The following is a 22,307-nucleotide window of genomic DNA, read 5'->3' as shown; positions in this document are numbered from 1 at the left end:
GTGTTTTAAATGTAAATAACCTAACCAAAGGTCGACTCTTTAAGTATGAACATTGAGAAATTTTATAATTGTCAAGATACATTAAAAAAATATTTAAATATAATGTAGACAGTTGGTTAAGTTAGCTACATTAAAAAATATTGTAAAAATCGTGTGAACAGTTTTTTGTGTTAGGTTAGCTACATTAAAAATACTAGGCCTATAGAATAATGACAATTTATAACTAAGGTATAATTAAGTTAGCTACATTTTTAATTGGCAATTTCGAATCTCAGTATTTTAAATGTGGAAAATAAGGAGGGGGGGGGGGTGAATAGAACTGGAATATGTACTCCTTCAAAACTCGATGTCCATGTAAATTCAACGTAAACATTGTCTCATGGAACCTGATATCTGTGGTCAAGGGCGTATTAAGGATGGCAACGGAGGCTAATGTGATCGATAATAGTAGGGAGTGAAGGAAGTAGCTGTCGTTGAAAAAAAACTCACACAATGCAATAAAATTGTTAGTGAACTATTCATGCGTTAATTATCTATTGCACCCACCCCACGTTTTCCATTTTAAATCTTACAAGTTAATTCATAGGTGTTAAAAATGAACAAATACTAACTTTTAGGACACTCTATATGGGATTAGGAATCTGTTTGTGGTTATAGATCTTTACGGGGCTAGGAAAAAATTAAATGATAACTTGTAGACCGTTTTAAAATACTTGTTACATTAAAAAAATATTCATTATTATTTTCTGCTCTTTAGTGTCGTGATCGTGATTTTGCAATCAATTAAATTTTTTTTAGTTCAGATTTGGTAATTGATTTTATTTCTGTAATGGAAATTTGCAATTGCGGATTTTAAATACCTAACTATAAAAATACTTGTAAGTTTTAAACTAAAATTGAGGCGAGCTTTCAATAGGAGACAAGCCGTGACGGAATCACAAAACGACAGTGAGTGTCAAAATCAGTGCAACGCCATCTATTGACGAAGTTCTAAACTCAACTGTTATCAGCGGCGTTAGTACGTTAATCGCCGTGAGCTTTGCTAAGCGGACATGTTTGCCAAGGAGATGGATAGGAAGTTGCTAGACCTTACTATATGACCGTGTGTTGGACACTTCTCCTAGTGCTTTAGGGATCGTCCATTAATCACGTGAGGCTCGAAAGGGGGGGGGGGGAGGGGGTCGGGAAAAATCACGAAATATCACAAGGGGGGAGGGGGGTGTAGAGAGATATCACGTGTATTTATTTTTTCGCCCGATTTCTACTAAACCGAAAAGTGACGCCGTAGCCAAGCAACAATATCCCCGCCCGCCGCAACATGAACCACCCGGCTCGGCTTGCCAGCCGCCAGTATGACTGTGATTTTGGCGCCGAATACATGCGTAAATCACATATAAGCCTTTCCTTTATTATTTTTATGCCAGTGAGAATAAACCTGCAACCTTAATGTGTGTCTGGACATTTTTATCACTGTACTTAATTTTCCAGAATTAAATTAGATTATACCTATATTTAAAGATAATATTCTGAAATTTTTAAAAATATTTTGTACCAAAAAAATACACGTGATTTATTGGGGGGGGGGGGGGGGGTGAAGTCTAAAACCTCACCAGAAATCACTAGGGGGGAGGGGTGGTTAAAATTTTGCTAATAAAACATCACGTGATTAATGGACGACCCCTTACGTGTGATGTAGGCACCGCCTGCGAGTACTACGTTATGCATCCCTCAACACTGTAATGTTATGCTCGTAGCCTAATGCCACGAATCCGGGAGCTTTGATAAACAAAACCAAACAAATCAGTAAAAAACAAACTGAAAAGAAAGCGAGTATTATTATTGCATTGCCATCCGGTTCTTAGCTATGTTCAAAGTTACAACTCTCTAGCTCATCGGGAAGTTGGTTTATGATCGACTGCAAAAATGATACCCGTCTTTCCCACCAACGGAAGGACGGATCAAATTTTTGGTGCTCACAAACTCCTCACACACTCCTTTATAATCAGCAACCTGTCATGTTAAGAATTTAAGAAGCCTATAAGAAAATTATATAAACATTAATTCTGCACTATCGATTTTTACAGCACAAGAAAATAAATACTTTACATTTAAATCTACACAGAAAAAAAATTCTCCTCTTTTACAAAAGATTCCTTTGGAAACCAGTTGCCAATAAATAATTTGTAAAGGCTATGGCTATTTTTTCATACATGAAATACGTCTCTGGAGATAATAACGAGCATTTATTACGAAAATTGGTGAATTATTTAAAATTTTAATTAATGTTTCATTCAAGCATAATTTTTCAAACCGTGAGAACGGTAATCGAATGTTCAGTAATTAGACTTCATTTTGTTTTATTATGCTTATTAATGTGTGCAGTTAAAACTGGAAAGCTATTCAGGGAACGATTCACAAAAAAAAAAGAAAAAAAAATTCGAGGTACCGGGACCACACAGAGCATAAATGCCCGTGTATGAATCCGGACCCAGTATTACTGCGAACACTATTTTGTAGTGATAGAGTTGTTTACATGTTTTCATCTAAATGTACAAATTTGCAAACATCTGTAATGAATATTTCTGTTCCACTTACGAAAAATAATTACAATGTATTTACCAAAATAAAATATCTTTCTGGGAGTGAAGGAAAAAAAAAATTCTTAACGTAACTTGTTTGACTCTCAAAAACAACGAACTCTGTGAAGTGGCCCTTGTGAGAGCTTTGCCCTCGTAGACATTCTTCTGGTGCGAACGAACAGTTATGACCTCCGAAATTTGTAGTTTGGACTGCCGCTATGAAAACGACGCTCTAAGAGTAAATAAACTCCGTAGGAGCTAAAATAAACGTAAACCACTCTGACCCGCGGCCTACTTCACGTCCCATTGAACTGTTGGAAATTTTTGTTGAAATATTCGTGAGTGGGAAGGGGGGGGGGGGGGGTTGCTGCGGTGGGAAAGGAATATGATTAGCAAATGTTTAAACAGCACTTGTTAATGTTTGCTGCAAGCGAAGCTCGTTTGGCCGGCAACTATACCAACACGGTCGTGTGGCTTTAGATGAATTCATGAGCTCGCAATGAGTGAGGAGAGATGAATGAAAACGAGGGATAGCACACTCTTAGTTTTAAATAGTGGAAACATATACAAAAACTTGTATTTAAATTTTAAGTTTTTTTTTCATTCACTTTTTGAAGTCCACTACAAAGATGCTTAAAAATGTTGCATATTTAATTTTATTATTGAAATTTATAACTCCGGTTCTATTAAACCGAGTTTGGATAACGTACCTAAAAATTAACATAAAGTAGTTTTAAAATTTAAAAAAACACATATTATTTGGGAGATTTAACATTTATTCTTTGTTGCCACTAGGATTTTATATTTAAAAAATATTAATTTAGATTATTATACATTTTCGTGATTATATTCCTGACGTTATGACACACCACATTTTTCATTAAAATTAAAGTCTTGCACGTCTTTTCTAATGAAATTAATTTGTTTGAAAACCTGTTTAAAATATTGTATACTAACGTCTATGCTAGAATTATACATCACAAAACAGCTGACGTTCCGTGCTAATGAAACCTACTTCAGGTTCCTTGGAAATATTTCGAGGAGGGAAGGCCATATGTAGAAAGGACCTTGTTACAGGGCAAAGTGGAAAGCAATAAAAACCTAGACGGATGACATAAAAGTCTGTAATTAATATTCGAAAAAAACCTTATTACATACAAATATGTTCATTACCACGAACGTCCACACTAACTCTGACTAAAAAAACTTGCTCTTTTTATACAATGTCTGCAGTAATATAAAAAAAGTATCTAAAAATAGGCGAAAAAAGGTTTGATTTTATTAAGCTTACGATTATCGCACATCTAATGATATGAAAAATGTGAAAGTTGGCATTATCTTCATACTTCGTTCCCACAGGTGGTGTGATTTTATCGAGGTTTAATATATCTTAGAATGCCATATAATGGAAAATAATAAATTTAAATGGATGATAAGGATTATTACGATACATATTTACATAAATTATCACTTTATAAATTTCGATTAAACCTAGTATTGTGCATATTGCTTTACGTAGGGAAATTTTGAATCCATATCGTACTTTTCTTACAAGGTTACAATATTTTCGTGAGTGAAATAGCGGGTAAGTCGAACTGGTTGGACAGAACATTTGGGTTAATGTGCACAGTTTGTAATCACTGTTAAAAAATTAAAAAATGTAAAAGAAAATATTTGATACGTTTTATTCATCCATTTTTTCTTCTGCTTTGTTAGGTCCAGTGTCATTATCGAGTTACAAACATAATCACATTTAAAAATTAATAAAATTTTAAGTACATTATCAATATCGTGTAACAAACATAAACAAGAGAAAAATTAGTAAACCAATTTTTTGTTTTCTAATAATGCCATGAAGTGATGTTATGTATTATTTTCAAAGAATGCCAAAACTTCAGTAGTAAACTTACCCACACAGACTTGGTATTAATTTTAAAATCCTTTGGTAAAATATATATTTTTTAAAATAAAAATTAACATTTAGATATAAAATCATTCAATAACAAGACCACACAACATAATACACTTTATCAAAAAGTTTACATTTTTATATCAAATAAAAAAAATCATAAAAACAGAGTTTTTTGCCACAAACGAATAAAATTATTTTTTAAGAGTAATTACAGTTTCATTTTTTATGTTCTCGTTCATGTTTCCTTCACAGAAACTAGAACAGTTTTGTCTATTAGAGCTAGGTGCAGTCGTTTCCCTGCTTCTTCCCTTGGTTTCCAACAATTTGGCCAGCACTCCCAAACAATTATCTCCTTGATGCTGTTGATCCAAACGTTCCTTGCACGCATCTACTATGTCAATGTCCATGTCGGAATCGAGGAAACTGCGGATCAAGTACTGGACCCGGAGGCGGAACTGCCAATAGTCGGGGACGAACATAAGGTTGGGCCTGACGACGTGCACGAGCTCTTCGTCCCTGGCGGCGTCCGAGAAGAGACGGAAGAAGCCGCCAATCCGCCTGGCGAAAGGCAGCCGAAGTTGGTGCGCGAACGCTTCCTCCATGAACGAGACGAGCCTGACCCTGGAGACGACACTGAGCTGCAGGGCTTCTTCCCTGATCTTCTGCGTGTCGCTGACGGCGAGGCCGTTCAGGAGGTTCAGCATCGCGAAGAACACCAGCACCACGAAGCTCAGGAAGACGAAGTCGCTGATGAACGGCAGGTTGTCGAAGGGCAAGCCGGTGAACTCGAACTCCCCCGTCATCATGACGATGGTTCGGACCAGGGACAGCCACGGCAACGCGAAGAAGTCGTCCGACGTGCCCACGATGAACAGGACGTGAAAGCACATGGCGAAACCCGTGAGGATGATCAGGAACCAGACGAGGTACGTGAGCAACGTGGCCAAAACAGTCTTCAGCATCTCGTACTGCACAGACCACGTGGGCAGTCTGCCGGTGAGCAGAATCAGCTCCACCCACGATAATATCAACACTGTTACACAAACGTATCTCTGCCAGGTCGTGTTTATGTGTGCATCCCAAGTAATTACAGCAGCAAGAACAAGTGTCAGCAGTTCTAAAAAATTTTCACCATTGAAGTATTTCCAATGCAATAAAGTGATCTGTATTATCTCACGTATGCCGAGGCAAGCAATGAGTATAACGATACCTGCCCGCAATGTGACTTTCGTGCGAGAATTTTCCGACATTTGGTCAACAAGGGTAGAGTTTTGTCTCATAGTAATGTTCCCCCAACTAGACGATTCCATGCTAATGTACGAATTAATTAAAGTCACAAAAAGTATGTAGATCATAATATTAAGATAAACTAACATTCGTAAACGTTTGTACTTAAGATGAAGAAAACTCCTCACGAGTGGATGAACAAGTAAATGTCTTAAATGTATTTTCTGAGAAATGCAGTTTATAACACTCATCTCACCTCCAGAACATTTATATGACTTCGGGTGAACTCGCGGAGGAAGGAACTTGTATTTGAATGTGATCTTGAAAGATTTGTCATAGGGCTCTCCTGACTGCTCCAAGCAAGAATCGAAGAAAGCTTCGAGAGTTTCTGGTGACATATCGTCTAGGATTCTTCTGTCTTCATCACTTCTCTCACAAAGGCATGCTCCTCGCTTCATGAGCGAAAGTGCGGCCGTGTGATTCCTCCTTATTATGGCCACATGGACTGGAGTGTAGCCCCAGACGTCTCGGTGGTTCACTTCCAGCTTCTCGAAGGTTTTGTTGTCCTGCCAGTCGAGAAGAAAGTCCAGACACGACTTTATTCTCTCCGTATCTTTGACCCTGCTCTCGGCCACACAGTGCAACAGGTTCCTGCAGTTGCCATTCAATTTCATCATGTCAGTGGTGCGCCGCTTCGCCAGAGTCTTCAATATCAGTATGTTCGCCGATTTCGCTGCCAAGTGAAGCGCAGTGTTTCCGTCTCGGTCCACGGAGTTCACGTCTGTCACGCTCTCGTACAAGATCAGCGTCAGGCAGGCTTCAATGTAGTCGATGTTTTGATCCGGGATGTCCTCGTAGTGCGCCAGCAAGTGAAGCAAGGTCCTGTCGTTCATGTCTTTGAGATTGGCGTCCACGCGGTCATCGGCCAGCAGGGTGCTGAGCACACAGGTGCTCCCTCGCAGAGCCGCCAGGTGCGCCGCCGTCCAGCCGTGGGCGTTGGCGCAGTTCACTCCGATGTCCTTCCTCTGCAGGATCAGGTCCACGCACTTGGCGTACTGTTCCTGACCACTCCCTGCCACGTGGTACCTCGCGCACGTCGCGTAGTGAAGCGGCGTTTCTCCTTGAGAGTCCTTCGCGTTGCAGTTCGTGTCGCTCTTCGACAGCAGCTGCCGGAGAACTTGAGGATTCCCTGCCCCGGCAGCGAGATGGACGGGGGTTCTTCCTCGACATCGGTTCGCGTCGTCCTCGATGGTGACCTTCACGTGCCGGTCGTACACGTCCAGCCAGACGGGGAACGTCTCCAGCACGACGGAGTTCGGGATCTTGGCGTTCTGGTCGAGACCCGCCTCGAGCAGGATCTTCACGAACTTGGCGTAGCGGTCGCGCCAGCAGGCCGTGGCGATGCAGTGGTGGGCGCGGAATCGCTCAGGCGCGGCTCCCTTCGACAGACGTTCGCGGAACTTTCTCTCGTCGCCGTAGATCATGGCGACGATCAGGCGCCGCTGCAGTTCTTCGGGGAGTTGGTTGGTGTCGTCCGCCTCTTCGCTGTGGTGCAGCATGATGCCTTTCCGCGGAGGAACGATTCCCGGCATCAACAGGTAGTCATTGGCTCCGCTCGCCGAGAACTCAGCGTTTCTGAAATTAAAACAAAACTTATGATTTAATTTCATTCATTTACTTTAAAAGCCCTGAGAAATCAAAAGTTTCCATATGTGTCACAATTTAACATTCTTTTTTATCATCATTGAACATAGAAATATTTAAATGTATATAATTTAGAAACCACTATAATGTATTGAATAAGATGCACCCATAAGTATAAATAACTTTCATAATATTTCATTCAATAGGTATCAAAATGTATACATATTAACATTTCTGTAAGAAGCTACTGAAAACGACCTACGCGCGCAAAATTTGTTAAAATATAGGTATGTTCAAACATGGTTTATGTATTTTTTTTTAACAACCAGAGGCCTTCTGTGGTATAAATTTGGTTGTATAACACGTGAGTAATAAAAGTTAATTTTAAAACTATATTATACATAACGCTCATTTTCTTGTAACAAGTAATTGGAAATTGACTTTTTGCTGGTCACTCGCTAGAAATTCAGCCACGACTCTGTGTTCAGTCATCCTTTAGAAGAGAGGGGTTATATAATCCGAAGTACTAATTGGTTCCGAAGACGTGAACTATTTTAATTTATTAATTATTTACAAAGAAAACATCAAAATTGTTTTTAAGAAGACTAAACCAGAATTCACACGTATGTATGATTTTAGAGTAGGCCTATATCAAAATTCGCCGATTTAGCCTAATAACCCAGTTCAAAATATTCGCAAGAATTTTATTTATCTAACATACCTAACCCATTTTGGAACAGTAACTATATATAATTTACGAAGAAATATTAAGATGCACGAACGCGGATTATTTAGGCGACTCACACCAGGTGAAGGAATAGATTAGATGATTAACCGCACATGCCCGTTGCCCTATGATACGGAGGTCATTCACTCGATATACAGGAGGAGACAGTACGCGTCTTGTTATCCTCTCACGAAGAGGAAAAAAAAAGGAGCTCTTCCCGAACTTTTTTTTTTGCCGCCTACGTTCTGAGCGGTAGCTCTCAACTAAAGGGGGTCTTTCTAAAGGATCAAGAGTTAAATAGAAAAGAAAGGAAGGGGGGAGGGGGAGTTGAAAACGTAGAAAGAAGAGTGATAGGGGGAGAACTCAAACGGACCACTCCACCTCGCACTCCGCTGGTTCCAAAGAGGCGCATCCTGAATAAAGGTGGTCAGCCTGATGTTGAACCCGTCAGGACAGCCAATCGTCTTTTCTTAAAAGGCGGAGGCTGCATGCAAACACTGTACTCGATAGTACCTTTGCTCTTTAGCCAGTGGCAGTACCTGGACGTATTTTTTTTTAGCATGAGCTCCCACATTAAAACTTTGACATGGAAATTCATGCCCAATTTGATAATTTATTGTGTTCCATTTAATATAAATAAAATTTAAAAAAAAAGTTAACACATTAAATATCGTTTGGTAACAGATTATTTGGTGACATATGCACCTATTCATATATACGCTTAAAGGATGCATACAAAGTGGTACACAAATAACTCTCTTTTTTGCTACTATTTTCTTTTAAAAATTTCTGAATGTACCCAAGTTGTGGCCTCCTGCCTATAGGCCGCTAGATTTGATGCAAAAATTAAGCAAGATCTGTTTATAACGTTAAAAAAATATAAACCACTCAATACATATTTATAATTAAAAATTAAGAGTTATGTTAAAGGATATGAAGAAATAAATAGCTGAATTTGGTTTTTACGTCTTGCACATAACGATGTCATGCATTTTAAATTTGGGAAAGATATCGCCTATGGCCTCTGTTAAGAAAGCATCCGAACCAAGCGCGACTCCATAGGTTTTTTTTTTGGGGGGGGGGGGAGGGGGGGGGGGGGTTACAGCATCTCCCGATTCCAAATTGTATTATTCTGTTTATATTTTTGAGGGTTTGTGAAGTTTTCTTGAATACATAAATTCATATGTTAATATTTTATTAGATCAAAATTTGTTTAAAATGATCAACGTTCAGTATTTGAGACTATTAATTTGTGAATATTCCAAGCCAAACATCTGACATGCATCATATCGTTTTGGATGATAGCCGTCTACCCGGAGTCGCCCCTGATCCCAACATTGATCTCCGGTAACCATGGAGAACTGACATCAGAACGAATGAAGCTAGCTGGGTGCGAACCCGGCTCTCCTGAATGAGAAGTCCAAGGTTTAACGGGGAGATACAGGAACCGAAAGACATCTTGATTTTAACAATTTTTTTTTTTTAATATTTCGGCCTCAGCAATATTATACAGTTTGAGTTTCAAAATTTGTCCTCATTAATGCATAGCATATAATTCAATGGAATGCCTGAATATAATAGTGACTGGCTGCTACATACAGTTTCCCCTGTAAAGCCATTGGCATTATATGTTTAATTTCTTTTTGGGAATGACTACAACTATAAAATCGTGTGAAAATTCTCAAGTGATCAGCGCGTATCGCATAACTTGAAAATATTTAAAACGACTGTTGCTAGCAATAGACTTCAATTTTTGCTCTCAAATCAGGATAAACTCACGCAATAAACTAAGCAGAAAAAAAACAACAATAGGTAATATTTCCCTTGAAAATTTTTGTATTAACAGTTGTCACTAAGCACGCTTTTACCCCGACAAAATCTGAAAAAGGTTTTTTCGTAGTTTTCGTTTTCTGTTTTGTTAACCGCGAAGCTAACAAATAATAAAATATTTAGTACTAGATCACTGCCAATTAATTTATCCACGTACGAGAGTTAGCACAAAATAAATAAATTTAGGTACTAATATAAAAATAACAACAAATACTGTTGACATCAAATATATCTCCTTAAGTAACGATGGTGATTGACAATGTTTGAAATTTTCTTTTACATTAGGTATTTTAAGTATTTTCCGATACCATTTTTTTGGGCTAAAATAAAACGACTTGTTTACGAAGTTAAGCTTTCGTTATTTTATCATAACGTTTTTACGTTTTTTTTTTAAATCTCTGGATGCATTTTCTGACCACCAGTGAAAGATACAGGTGTAATATTTACAACATACAAAACGCTTAATGCAAATTACCAAACAACAATACAGCTGGAAAACAGTCTTAATGGCTTAACATCCCAGTTTTATAATTTTTTATGTTTCAGTTAATTTTTGGCTCTTGATTTTTTGCTCGATATTTAGTACGAAATACATTTTGGGCTTAAATGATACATTTAAACCATTTTCTCTTTATTTAACTTGTCATTAAGAAATTGTAATATTTCAAGTTTATAACAATTATTTATTTGATTCCATATTGTTTTAAGACTATGAAAATATTGGTAAGGGATAAACCGAAATTGGTTATAAAACGACATCCACCTCTATCCTCGTACACAGAGCAATCTCCTTTCCTAAACCCTGTTAGGGACAGCTTCACAAAGCGTGTGGGCGTTTCCGGACCGTTTTACATAATAGGATCTCATTTCCATATCGAGTTGCTGGCAGATAGTCACCGCGTGGGTCAATAGGATACCGAGGTTGAAGTTTTTTTTCCGCCACAGCGCTAGTATTTGAAGTTAAGGGTGAGTGTCCCTTTACAGGTTATTTTATATGTATGTATATATATATATATACACACACACACACATATATATATATATATATTTACGTTTAACTCGGTTGAACTTGTAGACATTTTGAGTGGCCGAACCTCAACCAAATGAAATCAATGTGTGTGCGTGTATGTGTGTATATATATGTATATTAGATTTTCCATAAGAACTGAATTAAAAAAAAATATATTTTTTAAGTATTGATAAGCAGAACAAATTGAATAAATAACTGAACATTTTTGTGTTTTAAGGCAATGCTGGTGGTTTCTGCGTGATATGGTTTTAATGCTTTCAGAAAAATTGATTTAAGTTATTTAGTAGCCTTTTAAAATCATAAAAATTCTGAGGAAATATATATATATATATATATATATATATATATAATTCCCACCAACGAAAGGAAAGTTTTCACAAACAGCATGCACAGTAGTTACATCCTCCTTCCCCGCCAAAACAAAATAAAAAAATGAAATTCCCGCGTTCGCTCCTGCTTGTTTGTTTTCTTTTTCATGACGTGGAATCATTTAGGATGAATGTAACTAATCGATTAGTGTTGAACGTGTCGTTTACATCGAGATCAGTAAAAAGCGCTCGAGTAGTTGATGGAGCACTGGTGGTAGAAGCGGAAGTATCCCGAGAAAACCCACCGGTTACTACAACATTCGCCACATTCTTCCGTTGCGTGAAAACCGGGAGAATGTTCGTGGGTGACAAGTGTAAAATTTTATGTATGATTTCAATGGCGGTAATCCATCGACTAAACCATAAAATATTCTTCTATTGAAGTGACAACGTCTAATAAATCGATGAACGCCGGCTGCACGCACGAAAAAGTGTCCCGTTACACACATTGTCCCGTTTCGCTGTGTCCCGTTACGCTCATTTATTATTGCTCTTTGCTAACCTGAACCTCCTAGCATTGCGACCGAGTCCGTGGCGTAGTTCTGTTTTCATGCATTTCCATTTAAATTTTCATTGCTCTTTGCTAACCCGTTCCTCCTAGCATTGCTGCAGAGTCCGTGGCGCAAATATATTATTTTTGACTGCATTTTGGTGTTGGGTAAGCCATTTTCCTTCACATCATCCTTGAAATACTCCCATTCGTTTCCTACTTTTCGTATCATCGTCCTATCCTTAACAGAATAACACAGATTGTAAGAAGTTAAATAGCAAACATGTATAAAAGTTATAGTTAAAATAATATGCTCGTTAAAGTAATAAACACATTTGAATTAATGAGTGCAAATAAAAGTAAATTTATCGATTAAATTCTAGATTTCATTTCACTCCCTTCTTGTATCCATACTAAATAGTGATAATTCAATAAAAATGATTCAATTTTATTCATAAAAGTATGCGATCATTTCATCAATGTTTTGTTATGAAGTTGTCACGTTAAACTATCGTCCGAAAACCGACTTTACAGACAACCAATTTTTTACAGATATCTCCAGTCTTCGATAAACACTGCAGAGTGCATTCACTGATTAACGAACAGCAACTTGTTAAAAGAAAATCATTGAACTGCTACATCGCTGATAAGAAAGATAACAGGCTTTCGTCATGCCCGTGCCAACTGACGGAGAAAAAAAGGGAATATATTCGGGATGCTTTCATAAGGCGGTCCTTTTGAGCACGAAACCAACTTTTAGGTCGGGTTCGTAAACTACGCAAGACACTAAAGAACGCAAGAAATGCAAGACGCAAAAAGTTATTTAACAAGGTTTACGAATACTCGTCAAAAGACGAAAAAAAAAAAAAAAAAAAAAAACACCGCAACATTAGCCAACTTTCAAATTCTTGCGTTTTCCGAAAAATTTTTTAAATATGCAGACACTGGGTGTGTAGAAAAGCTATAAAAAATCTATCAAAGGCATACATTTCTTTTCTTACTATACTATCGCACAGTTAAAGGATATGGCGCTTTTATATAAAATTAGTACGAATTAAACACGTTTGCTTGAAAAAAAAAAATAGTTGTGTAAAAAATCCTGATGAAGAAATAGTTTTTGTAGTTTAACATTTTCAGTTATAAGGTTGGCGATGTGTTAAGGCTTCCGTGTTTATACACTACAGTACTGCACTGTAGGTTCATTACTTTTGTTGCGTGTTCCACAATGACGCAGAAACGTAAAAACGGAAACGGATCCGGACCCGCATGATATTTATACGTTTTCCCAATCCGTATGACGCTTCCGCAACGTTACAAAAAGCAAAAATGAAATTTAATTTCACGGTTACGAAAAAAATAATTTGACTGAAAAAAACTTTGAGATTCGAGAACAAAGCACGGTCAAAATTTACTTCTTATATAATAATCATAAAACACAAAGTAATGATAGAACACTAGGTATTCAAGACCTGCCAACATTCAAATTTAAAAAATCATGAGGTCCTCGATAAAAATTTTCAGGCCCATAAATACAGGTTAGATATAAAAAACAACAAATGAGAATCTTTAAATTTAAGTGACATACCTGTACATATGTTACATGGTCTCTGCTTCAAAATTTATTTCAACAAATTATAGGTTGCAGATTTAATTTAGTTGAACATAATTTAGCACTGCCGTGTAGTGATCATGCAGAGCCGCAACTAAAAAAGATGTAAAATAACATTCTGCTCGTGTAACACTATTATCACTGTTCACAGCAAAATTAATTTTTTTATTGGAGCAATACACTACACGTTTTAGTTGTGTTTTTTTGTAGCGACATGTTTCACAATGTCTCCTCTTCCACTATGCGAGATAGAAAAATCAGCACGGCACACGCTACAAAACGCAAAATAGCTTCCTTTACGTGACTCGAGTATTGATGGAAACTCGTTACTGTAAGCTTTCGTAAAACTTGTTTTGTAACTTTTACAAACAAAATCTTGGGGCCCCGAAAAATCGTGAGGAAACACTATTTTGGCGTGAGGGCGTGAGATGGACCTTAAAATCGTGAGCCTCACTCCAAAATCGTGAGAGTTGGCAGGTCGTATTCTTGTACCTGAAACAATTTTTAACATAAAGATCGCAGACTTTCGCGGCCATTGTCTGAAGTGGCTTGGCTTCTGGGGTTGTAGCCGCGTCCAAGGCGAACATATCACCGACGTTTCGGTCGACATTGCAGTCGCCATCATCAGGGTAGAGATACCAACTGAGGTTATTACAAGTTCTTCTGCCTTTGATACTCTCGCATGAGAGGAGTGTTGTCCTGATGATGGCGACTGCAATGTCGACCGAAACGTCGGTGATATATTCGCCTTGGACGCAGCTGCAACCCAGAAGCCGAGCTACTTCAGTTTTGAACATTATTTTGAAAGTAAAAAATACGGCTGATCCCGCGATCACAACACTCGGTTTCTATTGGTCGCACGGAGTTCAGCTAAGGCGACCGCAGAGAGTGGATTGGAGTTGACTTGACCTGACTTGAGTCCAGTAAGAACTTCCACTTGCTTGTCCACAATGGGCGCAGCGCCTCTGCGACCGGACAGGACTCGACACGACTGTAGTGGAGTGACTGGACTCTGGGCGTCTCCGGTCTTGGGCGAAAACGAACCTGAATCAGGTCCCCCCCCCCCCTTCCCCACTCGTCCAGCGCGTTTTCTAGTTGTTGGCATGATACATGTGGCAAGATGGAAGGAACATCAATGCAAGAACTTCTGATTGAATTTGTGAGTGTTAATGAAGTGCTGTATGATACAGATGATTAACATTTTTTTGTGACACGAGACTAAAATTTAAAACATGGACAGAAATAGCTGCCAATAAATACTTAATTGAATCAGGTGGACAACATTATTTTCATTGTTACAAAATTGTATATAGTTTTATTTTATTCCGTAAGTTTAGGTTCAAATTTTTATTTTATTTTTAGTGTCATTAATACATTGAGACCTGCAAATATCGCGAATTAATTTTGATATAAAGCTAGAAATTATTGTAAGATAAGTTGACTTCTGTGTTACTTTCACGATTGGAAAAAAAATATTTGTCACGCCCTGGATGACTGTAAGACAGTAGTAATAAATATTTTATAGAAGAGCGATATAATCACCTGCAATCTTAAACTTCCCTGCGCAATCAAAAACAGCCAATAAACTTTACAGAGCGTGTAGAGTCTACAAACAATGACGCTCAGTAAATCTGCAAAATTTCCGGGCCGGTAATAATACCTATGTGTGTTATAAGTTATGTGAACCCTTTTTATTTCAGGTGATATGGCCAAAACAACGTGGATGAAGTTGCGGGATTCGTACCGAAACAGAGTAGGGCGTTTGAAAGCTAATTTTAGAAATGGGAAGGAAGCTGCTCCTTTCAAGCCGTGGAAACATTCACAGCAAAGGGTATTTCTACAGACTTACATGAAAGATAGGCTCGGACACAGAAAAGAGGATAAACGTCGTCACTCCGAGGTAGATAACACAGAAAACATATCAAATGAAGTTGGAGACATTATGCATCCACGATCTGATGTTATCTTAGCCTACCAAAGATTCACAGAATGAGCACAAAGTAAAAAAAAAAGAGCTAAGGTTTCCAAATAGGATCTTGATTTTTTTTTCGAGAACATACAAGAATAAGAGAGGCAAGGGCTCTAGAAATAGATACACGGCGACGTGAATTAATTCAACCACCTGATGGTCTTGGAATATTTTTGGTGTAGGCGGCAGCAAAAACAATTACACCAAACCTTCAAAGAGGTGTTGGGCGTAAGTTGTTCGCTGCTGTCTCAGAACCTGAAGACCAGATGGAAGGCCTGTCTCGTCTACAGCTCCACATGTACACGGAGCTGTACAGGTTTTGTAAACATCACTCCTACCAATGGAAGTATGAGTGGACCACCTACCAATAAATTACATTTTTTGAAGTTACGTGGAAACTGGAAACGGTACATAGTAGTGTTTAGTTTATATCTCTTTCCTACCCCAAAATATATTATGATTACTTCTAATAATATTAAAAAGTTTTCATTGTAGTGTCGTTTCAGTATATGTTATTTCAACAATATATGCTGACATTTTAATTTTTACTGTATTATATTTTATTCTCTTAGTTTTGGATTTCATTTTTTTTATTCTTGATAGTTTTCGTACTATCTTGACCAAATCCTCGTAACACACTAACCGCAAATTTTACATTTTATGAATCGGATTCTGAACGCAGGTCCGGATGCACACGTCTGTCACACATCGTCACAGTTCGCACCCGTTATCTCAGAGTGGTGTGCGATCTCCTGTCTGCTGTTCGCTCGGGTCTGGCGGCTGTGGCGCATGGGCATGTCCACTGTGGGGGAGGTCAGGTCATGAAGGTCAAGCCGGGTCAACTCAACTCTGCGGCGCCTTAGCCTCACGCTGGAAACTCAACATACGAACGCGAAGAACGCAATGCAAAACAAGAAAATATCGCGAATGATGTGAACATGCGGTTTTCACCCGCCTGACAAAGATAAATAACTAAAGAAAAAACATTTCCCTAGCTGTTACGTACGTACCAAACATGCGGCAGAAAACAAATGCTTGCATGTTTTTATTGAATCTACATGTTTGAGAGAAAACCATTTCTTATAAATTTAATATTAAGTTGGAAAAATCGCTGTGCGCAGAAAACCTTCCAGAGAGTTCACAGATAAATGTAGTAAACCAAATGTTACAAACACACGAATGATAATTGAAAAGTTCCCTGAATATGATCTAACCCACAAATTCACGTTGTTGAAAATAAAAACCCCTTGGGGCAGATCGGTTTTCATGGGTTGCCAATGTTCCAACACACAAAAAAATTTTCTTATGTAGGAAATCGGGCTTTGTAAATTACGATTACCTATAGATTAATACCCATAGATCGCTATTCCACTAAAAAAAAAAAAAAAACAAAAAAAAAACAGTTTTCACATGTTTGTGGGTTATATCTCTGTTCGGGTAAATATTCAGATGTATTAACAATCCACTAGTCTAACCATCTTTCGAAAATAAGTTCTGAAGCTCTTTACAATAAAGTAATGTAGCGTTCGCCGTTCATGGCGCTCTGAAGTCACAGATGTGTTGAACGTGAAAGGTTGGGAAAAATAAATCTGGCGCCCAACGCATCGCGTCCCGCTATTGTGGCTCCAGCATAACGTAAGCGAAAGAGCCTAGCACTGACGAGCTAGTCTTTACGGGTCCACGTCCGCTTGCGTGCCATCGTAGACACGCCGTTCCATGTTATCCGCCTCCGTTTATGTCATCCGTCTCCGCTTACGTGTCTTTGTAGGACGGACGGCCACAACCACGTGTTATCGACACACGGATAGTTGTAGATAAGAAGCACGTACACACACAGTACTTACACAGTTTTAGCCTTTGAAAAATTAATGCTGCTGTAGTTGGTAGTATGTATAAATAAGGGGAAAAAAAAGTATTAACAAATAAAAAAATTACGCATGGTTGCAAAGGAATTGCAAAATTTAAGGCCGAAATACATAATATTCGACATTATTTAGTCCATACACGCATTTTCTTTATTATTTAAATATGTTTTTAAATGACTACGTAGTACGAATTTCAGAGCTTTCGACATACATATAACGGTTTTAGCTATAAAACAGTATTAAGAAAGATTAAAACCGCGAGCGAACTCTACTTGATAGTAATAACGATTGTAGCTATTGACATGGAGTTCCAGCTGCTGTGTGTGTGACACTGTGTTGTGCTAACGCCACGTTGGCTGTGTCCGGAATAACGATTGTAGCTAGTGACACAGAGTTTCTGCTGCTGTGTGTGTGACACTGTGTTGTGCTAATTACACGTTGGCTTTGTCCGGAATAACGATTGTAGCTATTGACATGGAATTCCTGCTGTTGTGTGTGTGACACTGTGTTGTGCTAATGCCACGTTGGCTGTGTCCGGAATAACGATTGTAGCTAGTGACACAGAGTTTCTGCTGCTGTGTGTGACACTGTGTTGGGCTAATTACACGTTGGCTGTGTCCGGAATAACGATTGTAGCTAGTGACACAGAGTTTCTGCTGCTGTGTGTGACACTGTGTTGTGCTAACGCCACGTTGGCTGTGTCCGGAATAACGATTGTAGCTATTGACATGGAGTTCCTGATGCTGTGTGTGTGACACTGTGTTGTGCTAACGCCACGTTGGCTGTGTCCGGAATAACGATTGTAGCTAGTGACACAGAGTTTCTGCTGCTGTGTGTGACACTGTGTTGTGCTAACGCCACGTTGGCTGTGTCCGGAATAACGATTGTAGCTATTGACATGGAGTTCCTGCTGTTGTGTGTGACACTGTGTTGTGCTAACGCCACGTTGGCTGTGTCCGGAATAACGATTGTAGCTATTGACATGGAGTTCCTGCTGCTGTGTGTGACACTGTGTTGTGCTAATGCCACGTTGGCTGTGTCCGGAATAACGATTGTAGCTAGTGACACAGAGTTTCTGCTGCTGTGTGTGACACTGTGTTGGGCTAATTACACGTTGGCTGTGTCCGGAATAACGATTGTAGCTAGTGACACAGAGTTTCTGCTGCTGTGTGTGACACTGTGTTGTGCTAACGCCACGTTGGCTGTGTCCGGGATAACGATTGTAGCTATTGACATGGAGTTCCTGCTGCTGTGTGTGTGTGACACTGTGTTGTGCTAACGCCACGTTGGCTGTGTCCGGAATAACGATTGTAGCTATTGACATGGAGTTCCTGCTGCTGTGTGTGACACTGTGTTGTGCTAATGCCACGTTGGCTGTGTCCGGAATAACGATTGTAGCTAGTGACACAGAGTTTCTGCTGCTGTGTGTGACACTGTGTTGGGCTAATTACACGTTGGCTGTGTCCGGAATAACGATTGTAGCTAGTGACACAGAGTTTCTGCTGCTGTGTGTGACACTGTGTTGTGCTAACGCCACGTTGGCTGTGTCCGGAATAACGATTGTAGCTAGTGAAATGGAGTTCCTGCTGTTGTGTGTGTGACACTGTGTTGTGCTAACGCCACGTTGGCTGTGTCCGGAATAACGATTGTAGCTAGTGAAATGGAGTTCCTGCTGTTGTGTGTGTGACACTGTGTTGTGCTAACGCCACGTTGGCTGTGTCCGGAATAACGATTGTAGCTAGTGAAATGGAGTTCCTGCTGTTGTGTGTGTGACACTGTGTTGTGCTAACGCCACGTTGGCTGTGTCCGGAATAACGATTGTAGCTAGTGAAATGGAGTTCCTGCTGCTGTGTGTGTGACACTGTGTTGTGCTAACGCCACGTTGGCTGTGTCCGGAATAACGATTGTAGCTATTGACATGGAGTTCCTGCTGCTGTGTGTGTGACACTGTGTTGTGCTAACGCCACGTTGGCTGTGTCCGGAATAACGATTGTAGCTAGTGAAATGGAGTTCCTGCTGCTGTGTGTGTGACACTGTGTTGTGCTAACGCCACGTTGGCTGTGTCCGGAATAACGATTATAGCTATTGACATGGAGTTCCTGCTGCTGTGTGTGACACTGTGTTGTGCTAATGCCACGTTGGCTGTGTCCGGAATAACGATTGTAGCTAGTGACACAGAGTTTCTGCTGCTGTGTGTGACACTGTGTTGGGCTAATTACACGTTGGCTGTGTCCGGAATAACGATTGTAGCTAGTGACACAGAGTTTCTGCTGCTGTGTGTGACACTGTGTTGTGCTAACGCCACGTTGGCTGTGTCCGGAATAACGATTGTAGCTATTGACATGGAGTTCCTGCTGCTGTGTGTGTGACACTGTGTTGTGCTAACGCCACGTTGGCTGTGTCCGGAATAACGATTGTAGCTAGTGAAATGGAGTTCCTGCTGTTGTGTGTGTGACACTGTGTTGTGCTAACGCCACGTTGGCTGTGTCCGGAATAACGATTGTAGCTAGTGAAATGGAGTTCCTGCTGTTGTGTGTGTGACACTGTGTTGTGCTAACGCCACGTTGGCTGTGTCCGGAATAACGATTGTAGCTAGTGAAATGGAGTTCCTGCTGTTGTGTGTGTGACACTGTGTTGTGCTAATTACACGTTGGCTTTGTCCGGAATAACGATTGTAGCTATTGACATGGAATTCCTGCTGTTGTGTGTGTGACACTGTGTTGTGCTAACGCCACGTTGGCTGTGTCCGGAATAACGATTGTAGCTAGTGACAGAGTTTCTGCTGCTGTGTGTGTGACACTGTGTTGTGCTAATTACACGTTGGCTTTGTCCGGAATAACGATTGTAGCTATTGACATGGAATTCCTGCTGTTGTGTGTGTGACACTGTGTTGTGCTAATGCCACGTTGGCTGTGTCCGGAATAACGATTGTAGCTAGTGACACAGAGTTTCTGCTGCTGTGTGTGACACTGTGTTGGGCTAATTACACGTTGGCTGTGTCCGGAATAACGATTGTAGCTAGTGACACAGAGTTTCTGCTGCTGTGTGTGACACTGTGTTGTGCTAATTCCACGTTGGCTGTGTCCTGAATAACGATTGTAGCTAGTGAAATGGAGTTCCTGCTGCTGTGTGTGTGACACTGTGTTGTGCTAACGCCACGTTGGCTGTGTCCGGAATAACGATTGTAGCTATTGACATGGAGTTCCAGCTGCTGTGTGTGTGACACTGTTGTGCTAATGCCACGTTGGCTGTGTCCGTGACCTTTACCTGTGCTTGCTGGCGGCGGCTCCCATGTGGAAGCGCTGCGTGCTCGCTCGGACATGAGCGCCGAGAGACGACTGACTGCAGGAAGACAGGCCACCGCCGGCCGCAGGCTGACTCACTCTTCTTCCGGTCGACAACAACACTGAAGCTTCAAGTTTTCCTGCGCGCGTCCGTCCACGTAGCGGCCTGCGAGAAGGAAAACTGGTCGCGTGCCAGCTTCGCCATCGTGCCAAGACCTCTCCCTCCCTTCCAAATGCTACTCCCCTTGCGTGACGTCACCCAAGGTCACCCCCACCGACCAGCTGTCCCCCCTCCCCTTCCTCAAACCTTGTTTCCCCTTCCTCAGCCTACCTTCTGGCTACCCGCCTGTGACCCCAAGACAAGGAAAAAGACACGAGATACTTCGACCCATTTAATGACTCAAGTTCTTGCTACTCAGTTATTATTAAGTGGAACCACATTACAGCCTGCAGGGCAGTGTCATCAGACAGTGCAATGATCAGGAGTGGGGGGCGCTCGATGTCGCGGCACACTAGCCTGTTCGCGCGCTTGCGTACTCGCTCACTCGTATACTTGCACAAACCCTTATTTTAGAAATATTTCGTTTTTTTTAAAATTCTTTTTTCTCCACCTCTAAGGGGTTATGTTTGTTTTCACGCGTCTAGGTGAACGTAACTAATAATAAAATGTTTGGTTATGTTAAGTCAGTGACATTTAGAATACTCTGAAAATCTTGAAGAAAAAAGTATGATCGTGAAGTTCCACGAACAGCGAGCGGTGAAGCTCGGATTTATTTCGGGACTGAACGGGAGTTAATGAATCACAGGTTTCCCGAGTACCGCGCCATCTGATGCGGGGGGAAATAATTTCACGAAACGTTGGTACGTGACCAACGACGTAGCGGGTCTACGAGAGATGCGTTGACGCAAACTCGCAGACGCCTTTCCAAATTTTTTTTTTTTTTTTTTTTTAGTTGTACTGACTTGTACTTTTCACGGAAAGATTTACAAACCAGCTGTGAGTTAAAACTTTGTAGCACTGCGTTTCGTGGTTGGCTGGGTGTTTATTTCAGGCACATGTCTAGTGTCAGCGCACCAACCACAGCCATCCAGTGAGGAAAACAAACGCGCCCTGAACGGCCCAGCCAAACAGGGCAATGGCTTCCATTGCAGACGGCCTGCCAATCACAAGGGAACAATCGCTAGCGCGGGCGTACTTCATTCCAGTCTGAGACCTGCAAAATTCGCGGATTCATTTGGTGATAGGCTAGAATTAAAACATGTATACGTCTTAGATAACTTTGCTATTGGGTTACTGTTCATCTGGACGAATCTCAACCAGTTATAAACCCTCAACCAAAGAAGGATCGAACTACAGACAAACCAGCTGAGACGACTTACAAGTCGGCAGCCAATGAACTTGCGTTATTTGCCCGAGTGTACAGGGGTATGTGCAGTCTATCCTGAACGCCATCGAAACCGCGAATTTTGCAGGTCTCTACTGATGGGTAGAGACCGGAAATATTCGCGAGTTCATTTCGCGATAGGCTAAAATACAAATAGTTATACCTCAGTGCTGCCTCTGCCATTGGCTCACAACTCACCTGGATGACTCTGGGCCAATGAGAAACACCCAACCAAAGCTGTATCGAATCACAGGCTGCTACGTTGGGGCGTCTCACAAGACAGCAGCCAGTGGGTGGGTGACATTTGACCGAGTGTACGTAGAACTATGGAGTTCATCCTACCGGTCATTGAACCCGCGAATTTTTCCAGTCCCTACTAATGCATTAA

At 40.3% G+C, this 22,307-nt stretch overlaps 1 protein-coding gene across 1 annotated transcript; it reads right to left on the bottom strand.

The window, feature by feature from the left end:
• Positions 1 to 4,247: 4,247 nt before the first annotated feature.
• Positions 4,248 to 20,714, bottom strand: LOC134534136 (transient receptor potential channel pyrexia-like). Its single transcript, XM_063372234.1, has 2 exons — positions 20,518 to 20,714; positions 4,248 to 7,353 (listed from the first exon to the last, which is right to left on the bottom strand). Exons 1-2 carry the CDS (start codon positions 20,541 to 20,543, stop codon positions 4,683 to 4,685), a joined length of 2,697 nt encoding a protein of 898 aa, XP_063228304.1. The 5' UTR covers positions 20,544 to 20,714; the 3' UTR covers positions 4,248 to 4,682.
• Between the last annotated feature and the right edge of the window lie 1,593 nt (positions 20,715 to 22,307).

This window comes from Bacillus rossius, chromosome 7 (assembly GCF_032445375.1).
Source record: "Bacillus rossius redtenbacheri isolate Brsri chromosome 7, Brsri_v3, whole genome shotgun sequence".
NCBI lineage: Eukaryota > Metazoa > Arthropoda > Insecta > Phasmatodea > Bacillidae > Bacillus > Bacillus rossius.
Note: the sequence above shows the minus strand (reverse complement) of the source record. Positions and strands in the feature narration are given on the sequence as shown.

Excerpts from the sequence above, each read along its gene's own strand:
- LOC134534136 (XM_063372234.1), bottom strand. The coding sequence starts at position 20,543 with ATGGGAGCCGCCGCCAGCAAGCACAG. Across the intron at positions 7,354-20,517 it reads GCCGCCGCCAGCAAGCACAG|AAACGCTGAGTTCTCGGCGA; the intron begins GTAAAGGTCACG and ends TTTTAATTTCAG.